Source organism: Solanum dulcamara, chromosome 7 (genome assembly GCF_947179165.1).
Source record: "Solanum dulcamara chromosome 7, daSolDulc1.2, whole genome shotgun sequence".
In the NCBI taxonomy this organism is placed as follows: Eukaryota; Viridiplantae; Streptophyta; class Magnoliopsida; order Solanales; family Solanaceae; genus Solanum; species Solanum dulcamara.
In genome coordinates, this window is record NC_077243.1 from 12239167 (window position 1) to 12249936 (window position 10770).

The 10770-nt window shown below is 32.5% G+C and overlaps 1 protein-coding gene across 2 annotated transcripts; it reads left to right on the forward strand.

The window, feature by feature from the left end:
- The first annotated feature begins 674 nt into the window (after positions 1-674).
- On the forward strand, positions 675-6653 carry LOC129896955 (probable ADP-ribosylation factor GTPase-activating protein AGD15). 2 transcript variants are annotated; one of them, XR_008768087.1, is made up of 9 exons: positions 676-1045; positions 2077-2135; positions 2344-2434; positions 3513-3567; positions 4212-4302; positions 4408-4591; positions 4797-4971; positions 5060-5160; positions 6455-6653. XR_008768087.1 is itself a non-coding variant. In XM_055972957.1 (8 exons), coding segments are annotated over exons 1-8 (708 nt in total). In that variant the 5' UTR covers positions 675-994; the 3' UTR covers positions 5062-5257. The 2 variants fall into 2 exon arrangements, 1 of the variants encoding a protein (XP_055828932.1); XM_055972957.1 differs by lacking the exon at positions 6455-6653 and having other exon boundaries at positions 675-1045; positions 5060-5257.
- Positions 6654-10770: the final 4117 nt, after the last annotated feature.

Sequence of the window (10770 nt, forward strand, 5' to 3'; positions counted from 1 at the left end):
TTAAGTAAATATTTGGTTGTATGACTTCAATCCAAAATCGTTGTAATTTTATGTAAATATTTTGGATACAACCGTACAAGAAAATATTTTTAATATTTGGGTTTTTGAACTTTATAATATTTATATTCATGGTTTAAGACTTTAAGTTTGGACTCCTCTTGTATTTTTAATATTTTATTTTATTTTTAATTATTTTTTATTAGGTCCACGGGCCAGCCAACCTACTTTACACCAGCCCTACATGGTAGTGATCTTATTCGGACAGGACTAAAAAGTCATATTCTTATATGGGCTCTAAAAATCTTAGGACGACCCTATCAAATCACAAGTTGGACCGGATTGGCCCATCGGGCCTAACAATTATTGACGGCTCTAGGTATGGATATTTGTGTATGTGCTTGGTTTTTTTGGTTTCCCACCCGGTGTTCGGAGTTCATGGAGCCCTGACTAAATTTGGATTACGCACTGCAGGTCCATTCAGGGGTGACACTCCCAATAAAAAAAATTTTATACATAGACTCGAACCCGAGACCTCTAATTAAGGGTGAAACAATCTCATCATTGCACCACAACCTATGTTAGATAAGCATATGTATCTGCCTGGTTGTCCTTGCGGATAAGAATTTATTTGGGTCATAAAATAAAATGTACATTTTTCATACAGAAAATTATCAGATTTTTTAATCAACCAAACTTACAGCAATGTGGGTAAAAATATTTAGTGTGTTGTCTGAGAGAGATTGGAGTTGATGGGTTAATATTAGAGTTGCCGTTACAACAAAAAGCGCATTTTATGGGAATGTAAAAGAAACTGTTTCCTTTGAATGTGTGATGAGAAAAAAAACATTCATTCATTCAGAAAAGAAAAGAAAAAAAAAAATACACCATATCTTCCAGAGAGGGAGATTGTTTATTTGTCTTTCTCTCTCCGTTGATGTTGCTAGGCCTTGTTGTTCTTTTTTGGCTTTTGTAACAAATTAATTAATCAGCAGCCATGAACGACAAGGCTTCCGTTTCTAAGGAGCTTAATGCCAAACACGCTAAGGTAATGTTCATCGTAGGCATATGTGAGTCATGATGATTTAAATTTTATGGGTTCAACATTTTAGCTTCTCGATATTGAAATTATGCTGCAATTTTAATGAATTTATTTTTCGAGTTGAAAGTATTGGGTTCATCATCACCCTGTTTATTTGTAGCTTTGTGTGTTGATTACTTTGAACTGAATGCAATTTGACAGCATATACAATTCATAAGGAGAAGAGATAGAAGTTATGCCCAATTTTATCTGACCTTAGTGAGGAATTAGATTTAGTAGAATTTTTTCTTAATCAAAGAGAGTTAGCTTTTGTTGAGTTTAATAAGGTGTGAATTGGGAAATGAGAATTGATAAATGTGCGGAACCAGGTGAATAAAAAATAAAAAGTTATCTCTCTCTTATCGGTAGAAGAAAGGAATTGTTTTTGTATTAGGAAACACTTACTTTAGCTCTTAAAGGGTTAAGTAGACGGTGTCCCTCGCACCATCGTTGTAGTCGCTCGCTCGGCTTCGACAAATGATGTGATTGATTGATTTGAATTGAACAGAATTAATTTGAATTTCGCTGATTTAGAACGGACTTGTTCCTTCCGAACATACATTTGTTTCCCCAAAAGACATTATACATGTTCTGAACAAATGAGACTGTTTTGAATATGTGAGTTCGCACTCATTGTTGGCTATAAATTGGGAGGTTTTCGCTCAGCTTTCTACATCGGATTTTCTCCCTCTTTTGCATTTATTTCTTTACAAATAAAGTTGAATCTTTGTGTGATTTCATTGCTGACTTTTGAGTTCGCTAAAATTATTATGTTTGAGGTACCACTACTTTTTTAATAGTTTATCCGTTTTATTCTAAGAGTATATAATCTATAACCTCGGGTACAGTGAGGTGATTAAATTCATTAAGGACCCACAATGAATTTTGTGGACTCGAATATTGTCTTTTCTTTTTCATCGTGCTTAAATTTTTATTTTTATTTTGGTTACAGTTGGTTATTCTCTTTTAGCTTAGTGTGTATTATTTACTACTTGCAGATATTGGAAGGCCTTCTTAAGCTTCCAGAAAATAGGGAATGTGCAGATTGTCGGGGAAGGTGAGTTTTCTGCAACCAGTTTGTAGCAATTAACGGTATATCATGACCATCTAGAGTTGTAGTAGGTTATAAAATGAGCTAGACTGTCTCTATGTTTGTCTTTTTTGTACTGATTGTTCTGTATCTATAGGTCTTTCACGGTGTTCCTTTCATCTAACACATTAGTCAGAATTGATTTTGGTTAGTGTTTATGATATTTTTGTATCAGGGCCCCGAGGTGGGCGAGCATCAACCTTGGGATATTCATCTGTCTGCAATGCTCAGGAATTCATAGGAGTCTTGGGGTACATATCTCCAAGGTACACACTTTAGATATGTGTTGTTGACTTCAGTTTTTTTTTTTTTTTTTCCTTCAATGGACCTTAACTTTTTACTGAGAACTTATTGAATGAAATTAAAGAAAAAACATTGATTTTTGTCCTGAGTGTCACGGACTTAGACTTCCACTAAGACTTCCGTGCGGCACTTGACAACTTACTCACGAATCTTTCACGATCTCGTAAGCTCAAGTAAGCCTTTAAGACTAGATCGCTAAGGGAATGCTAGATTGCAAGAAAGACAAGAGAGCTTTTATGAAGAAGGCTTTTGTATTGCTTTGGAAGAATGCTTGATTGCTTGATTTCTGGATGGTTTACAAATGAATGACCCCTTCTATTTATACTACTCCTAAGGGGCTTAAGTGTAAATAAAAATTACTATACAAGTCCTCCTATATTTACAAAGAAGTCCCTACTCTAGAACTCTCTTTACACTCTAGAGAATTCCAAGTCTTTCAAGACTTCTCTATAAGCTTCTACAAGAATCTAGAGTCTTCCACTAACCTCTCCAAGACTCTAGGTTCTTCTACCTTCTTCAAGATTTCTCTTGAACATTCTAGAGCCTTCTATTAACCTGTCCAAGACTCTAGATTCCTCTACCTTCTTCTAGAATTCTCTTGGACATTCTAGAGCCTTCTATTAACCTCTCCAAGACTCTAGATCTTTCCCCCGTCTTCATGATCAAGTGGCGGGTCATGACATTAACCTGTCCAAGACTCTAGATTCCTCTACCTTCTTCTAGAATTCTCTTGGACATTCTAGAGCCTTCTATTAACCTCTCCAAGACTCTAGATCTTTCCCCCGTCTTCATGATCAAGTGGCGGGTCATGACATGAGGCTCTAACTGATTTACTGAAAAGATGGAAGCAATATATACATGAGACTACTACAACAAACAATTGTTCTGTACATGAAAGTTCACATTTCATTGCTGCACAAAAACATTCTGCAAATTTACTGAATCAAAGATTTAAGTGATTCCATTTGAATTGTCCAAGTGATTCTGAATGCTTAATCTTCATTGATAATAGCTATCTGTCATGCTTCTTGCTTGTGATAGGTAAGATCAACAACTTTGGACACATGGCTGCCGGAGCAGATTTCTTTTATGCAATGTAACTCTCTCTCTCTCTCTCTCTCTCTCTCTCTCTCTCTCTCTCTCTCTCTCTCTCTCTCTCTCTCTCTCTCTCTCTCTCTCTCTCTCTCTCTCTCTCTCTCTGCATTGCTCTTTCTGTGCAAACCACACAAGCACAAATGTAACAAAAACCTTTAGGTATTCATGAGCCTTGAAGATTGTCACTACCTTATCTAAATGAATAATATGGAAAAGAGACTCGTTCTTCCTAATTTACATGAAGTTCTATCTATTTTGGGATGTGTGAATAATATTTTTTACGATTTGTCTTTTATACAATTTTAACAAGAAATTCATTACATGTTTCAAACTAATTATTCAACCATTAATGTAATATATACATTTTTTTCAACTATCACAAGAATGATATATAAGTTGATCAATAGTGAAGTCAAACTAATTCATCCTTTTTTTGGTCATGTGCTTTGTCGAGGTGGGGGGCGAGCTACTATTTTTTCTGTAGCACTAGTATGCTCCAGTTTTAAACTTTTCCTTAGACGCTTACAACGCAAGACATAAGAAACACAGTTGTTATCTTTGGAGTAAATGTTTTTCTTCATCCCAAATAGAGCCCTGTTATATTCCATTTGCCTTTGATATTCTGTTTCATGTTTTGTTGTGCAGGTGTAGGTAATGAGAAGTCAAACAATTATTGGGAGGCAGATCTATCAGCAAGCGTAGATAGAAGTGACATTGGGAAATTTATCCGGACCAAGTAATTCTTCACAAAAACTTATTTCATGCACTCACAAGTTTCCTTTTACAAATGATCGACAGCTATACGATAGTTCCCTTTGCATAAATTTTATTCTGATTCCAGGTATCAGGATAAAAAATGGGCTTCGAGATATGAACCTCAACCAGGACTATCTAATATGATTGGTGAAACAAGTGAATTCGGAGGAAAAGCTGATATTCCAAGAAAAGCAAGAAAATATTCCTTGGAGGAGGATGTTTTTAGTGTACAACCGCCACAAGTTCCTGCAACAACAAGATCTCGTGGGGTACTGCACGTATTGTACTTTGTTTACATGTTTATTACTATGCCTTTGAATACGTCTTAATCTTTTATAATTTGGTTCACAACAATCTCTTAATTATGTGCTATGTTGTTTGGCTAGTCGTATAGCCAAATGTAGACTACATTTTTTGTGTGGACTTTTAATTTCATTGTCAAGCATGGCTGAGAAAAGCATTTCATTTTATCAGGCTTCTTTGGACACGATGGATGAATTTCTTAATTTACCTCCAAAAACTGGTCTCATCAGTGCTCCATCCGTGAAGCACAAAGAAGAAACACAAGATCTCTTCAGTTTGCTCTATGCCTCAGAGGGAAACCAAGATCGCACTATTGTGCCTCCATCTCGTTGGGCAACTTTTGAGTGTAAGTACACTCTTGCTTATAATAAATAAAGGTCAACTTTTATTAATACGAAATACCAACCTATAAATTGATTTGTTTTTGGATATAGGAGCTGAGGAGACCAAGAGAAGAACCAGTTGGGAGTTATATTCAAGCACTTTTGCATTGGATTAGAGTTCATGGATGATAAATAGTGTTGCACTTCAACATGTAAGCACATCTGTTGCATATTTTATTTTGTTGTTTTATTCAACCGGCACTATAGAAACAGTGAAGATAAAAAATTTAATGATCTCATGCAATTGAATCCATCTGGACTACAGTAGTTATAACTTTAGTCTGATACCGTCCTACTAAAGTAGATTTTTCTTCTGGCATAATCAACTGCATTCTTCCTGATTGCTGTTAGGGGATCTAATTGCGCTATGGATAAGGTGGAAAACTTAGAATTTGAAATTTCTGGAGTGAAAACAGCATATTTATTTTAGAAGTTCATTTGACTGAATGGTTACTGGAGAAAAAGGAAATTTTGGAAGCAGTATCTCACTCTTTCTGAAACTGTGTTTTAGTAGAACTTTTGCAAGAAAAGAAAGGATACTATGTTTTTAAGTCAAATTTTTCAAAGAAAAAGAAAAGAGTCATCTTTCCTTTCTTGAGATGATCAAAATCCGAGACAAGAGAAGGCGATGGAATTGGAAAGCTATTGATTAATTACCGGATCAAACTGGATTATTCCCTTAGCTCAACATGCTATCACACTTCCTGTGATACTGAATCATTCTATATATTAAAAACCGTTTATAGATAGATGTCAAGATCCATTTAAGTATCAGAATAGGATACATGTTTCATTTCAATATGCATAACGATGTGCAAACTAGAGTGGTCTATAAAATCGTCCTTCTTACCCTAAAATTGCTAGGATGATTGAATGGCAGCTTAATGGTGAACAGATATATCTGTATTTCTTATTTTCTCTTGAAAGGCAAAATGGATGTCCAATTGTAATTAGCAAATATGTCGCGCGTGAATCAACACCTCTCCAAGTATTATCAGGATTCAGGATCCTGGAATTGGTTGGCGATTCTCTACCTCATATTTTAGACGAGTTACTCAACATCATAGAATATCTTGTTCACTTCAGATGTAGTGATCCATCTGTCAAGACAAGTTGACGACTATAGATATAGTTTCACATATTTCTTTCATTTTAATTCAGGGATACTTCGATATGCAGTAAACACCAGGATTTCTGCCTTGCTTTTCGTTCGGACAAGTACATTTAGTATAAAATGTCTTATCAGAAAAAAATAACTCTCATTTACCACTATTGGATTCTTATAACTACCTTTTAGAGGAAGATTTTCCATAATTTACACATTTGCTTTGATATGTTTTCCTAAAAAGGTTATCCCAGAGTCACATATTGCCTTATTTTTTTCCTTTTCTTGGAGAGTTGTAATAAGCAGAGTATGTTTTTTTGTTTTCCTTGTATTGTTTGCAGGATGTGCCTATTTTTCTTATGAGAAGACTTACTGGGATTGTTATTTGGGCTGATTAGTCTCTATCCATTGTTAATGTAGTTTCCATGGGTCAAACAACATGTATAGACCTAATACTAGTTGCTTCCAATATGTTTAATTAAAGAATTGACAACTGGATTCTATCACTTGTGTCTTAATGACTAATGTATGGTTCATGAATTTTTCTGTATAGAAAGTGATTTAATTTCTTTCATGTAATACTACAATCTATTTTGATCCTTTTTTGTTTCTTTTTATCTTCCTAAGTTTGTTTACTCTTCTTCCCTTATATAATTGAAATAAAATGAAAAATATATTCCCGTGTTCTAGTCTTGGTGGACATTTTAACCTGGTACTTGTTGGTGGTAAGAGGTGGCAGGTATCCCATGGAATTAGTCGAGGCCAACTTTTATTAGGAAAAAAAAAATGAAAAAATTCTTCCCTTCTTGCCATAAACTTCCAGCTCCCGCAGTACGTGTCCATTTTTTCTTGTATCTAAGCCAAGCTCTCTATTGAAAGAACCATTGCGCAAGTGGGTCATCTGAATTCCCTTTTGTCGGAATATATAGAAGATGTTTAATTCCTTTTGTTTTTTTGTGTGTTTGATTTTCTATGATTTAAATTTGTTAATGAAAATTCTAACTTAGCCGTTGTCAGCTTGCCCGTATATTCATTGTATCCATACACAAACACACACATTGTATTCATTGAGTGTGAGTGTGTATAATAAATCTTCCTCGACTGATTTGACTACTCTATAAATTCAATGGATTCAACTTCAAAGTATTTAAGATTGGACTAGAAGATTTTAAAGGAGAAATAAATTGAATAATTATCTATAGATTAGATGTGTTGCTTTATTTTATTAATTTATTAATTAATTAAAATTTGTTGAGTTGCTGAAGTTGTTTGAATGAATCAACTTGACATGCATATATGTATAAATATAATACATGACTGTGATGTTTTTTTTTGTCTCACAATCTGAATTATGGGGCCGTATCTAACTTGTATTATCACTCACTTATTATTATAAAAAATTATATATATATATATATATATATATATATATATATAAAATTGAGTTACCAATTGACGTTTCAACAAATATCTAACCCCTTTTTCCCCTCCTAGCAATTAGGAAACCTTCATGATGTTTCCAACAATATTTTTAATCCCCACAAAGAAATCTAACTTGAATTCTTGGGTATCATGTGTCAACAAAATACTATGTACGGATCACTTAACCAAAAAAAAAATCCTTAAAATATTCTTGTTATTATTATTATACAAGCCAATCAGGGATCATCCAAGTATTTAAAAATCAGGTAAACATGTTTATATTTCTTTAATCCTGTTTTATGTAATCTTCTCATCTGATTGAGATTCGAATGTTGGTATTATGACTAGATATGCTTGAAAAGAGATAAAGGACATCGTTATTTATTATAGAAATAGGGTTGTATTTGTATTTTAGAATTTAGAGAATTATTATAACTTTCTGAATTCTTGAGTTGACGGTCTTTTAGAAACAGTTTATTTATCTTCACGAGATAAATAAGGTTTTTTATTACATTGGATTTGTTGTTATATAACTTTTTGAACTCAAATCATAATTTTTCTAAGTTTCAATAAAGGGGAAATTGCATTATAATACTGTAATGAATTATCTAAGAGTGAAACGTATACGGAAGATTATATAAATAATTTTAATTAGTAGATTAGTTGTTTTTTTTTTGTTTTTTGGTAGAAATTAATTAAAATGTAAGGTCTCTTTCACCCAGCAAGAACATGTGCATAGTGGTTTACTTTAAAGATGAGAATTCATTTACTTGTCACACTTTTTACCTAATGTTCATATAAATATATAATCAATAAAAGCATGTTCCTTTTTCCTTAAACCTTTCAAGAAATTTTGAGAGCTTTTCCCTAAATATTTTTTGGCGCTCCTCACTGTCCTTTCAAAATTCCCGTTTCAATATGTGTTTAATAAATAGATATCTAAAAAGGCAAGGAGACAATCATATAACAACAACAATATAACTTGTGTAATTCTACAAGTGAAATCTAGAAAAGACAATTTGTAATTATGTACATAAATCTTACTCCTACTTTAAAAGATAAAAAAATTATTTTTAATTGACTTTCAGTTCAAAGGAGAATCATATTCTTTATTTATTTTTTGCCCTAAACAAGACTCAATAATGACTTTTTAAAAAAAATATGGATGGGTGGGTGGGGGTGGGGGTTCTACTATATTCACTTGGCGCTAGACTAATTGGGATTTGCAATGGAAAATTCCATAAAGTATTTCCTTTCAAGTGATATTTATCTGTCCATCAAAATCGCACTTTGAAATTAATTATGACTTTTAATAATGTACTTGCAGTCACATAAACTATAAGTCTGATTGTCTTGCTGGTCCAATTTGTTTATTTCATCATGATGATACAAATCAGGTAGCTGGGTTGCTCTTGGTTGGCTAGGACCATGTGCAAGGCCCCAAGGACAAATAGATTTTACTATTTTATTTTCCTTTCTTCTTTTACATGATTGATTTTTGAAAAAAACACTCAATTATGGTTCAAATTCATTATCTTTCATTTTAAATTGTTGAATTTGACAATTGGATTGTCCCTTGAGGGACCTAGATCTTTTTAGTTGTAAACAAACATATGTGGGAGTATTTGTTAAATTGTCCAAGTTCTCTAGTTAGCTTTTTTTTCTTTTAGAATAAGATATCCTTTAATTATTTCTTATCATCTTCACTGGTTTTCTAACTTATACACCCATCATTCAAAAGTAACGTGAAACTTTGCTTGTTGTGTTTTCTAATTTATATCATCAAAAACTTCAAACTTGTGAAAATATTAAATTCGATATTAATACAACTTTTAAAATCTTCTGTTTAAATTAAACATTTCCAAATTGACAAAAAATAAAACAAATTGGTGTCTGATTATAGGAGGTGGGGGGTAAAAGTGATCATGATCAATGCTTGTCTTGGCATTCAAGTATGCCCTCCCAGTATGGCACTACACATTCTTGAAAAATTGAGGCTCTAAAGGAAATAAAATCTTTTAAGCCAAGCAACACTACAAATGCAAAAAGACGCATATAACAAATGTTGGTCAAGATTTACATAGTCTGAGTTTCGATAAAAGAAACATAATAATTAATTTGAGACAAAGGAAATTATTATACATGCGAAACTTTATCTTGAAATTAGTTATTCATGCATTTCAATCAAATACTATATTATCTTTTGCCAAATTTTATATTGGACTTAATTCTTTCAAATACCCAAACCAAGGTGTCGTTTGGCCCCAAGTTTTCAAATATTCTTGGCAATTTATTTTTGAAAGAAATTTTGGTGACGTTTCACCATGCGTTTGGCCACAAATCTTCTCAATTTTTGGTGAAATTTCAAAAAATATTATTTTGTACCTATAAGTTCTAAAAATTATTAAAAATACCCATAAGTTTGTGTTATCATTTTATAATGAACATGTTCCGTTAAAAAATAATTATCTTATAACATAATTGATAATTATCAACAACAACAAAATAATATTATAAGCAAGAGCAATACATTAATCGAATTAAAAAAATATATTATTTTTTCAAATCTTGTCACTCAAACTATTCTTTTCCGGATGAGGTAATACCAAACTATTCTTTTATAAAATCTTGGTTGATCATATTAATGGAATAAGTTGGTAGATAAAATATTTAGTTCGGATTAATATATGATTGATGTTTTTATAAAATATAAAAATTTGGGATTATTTTTAATTTTTTTAAATTTCTCAAGTTTCCACGTTTCTAATTTTTTTAGAACTTGGGGATTATGCCAAATATATTTGTCAAGTAATAACAAATTATATAGACAAACACAAATTCTCGAATATTTTTTAAGTTTTTTCCAAAAATTACCACCAAATGTTTTGATTTGTTTGTTAGGCCATTAGGTGAAAAAACAATTTCTTAAAATAGGCATGAAAAGTGATAGAAGCGCCCCCACCACCACCGCCATCTATACCCACGCCTATATATAGAGAGAGACTTTTTCCCTTGATTTATGCTATAAAAAAATGAATTATGTATGTGGGTGGGGATTCTTCATTTTTTATCCATCATATTCTAGTCTAATCACTAGAGCCTATAGTTATGAATGTGACCCTTTTGTGTCCCTTCCTCACTCCTATATTCACTAAACTTGACCTTACTCTAGCTGTATATAGATTTTAATTTACGTAATATTATTTGAAGTTACATAAATAATAATAATAATAAT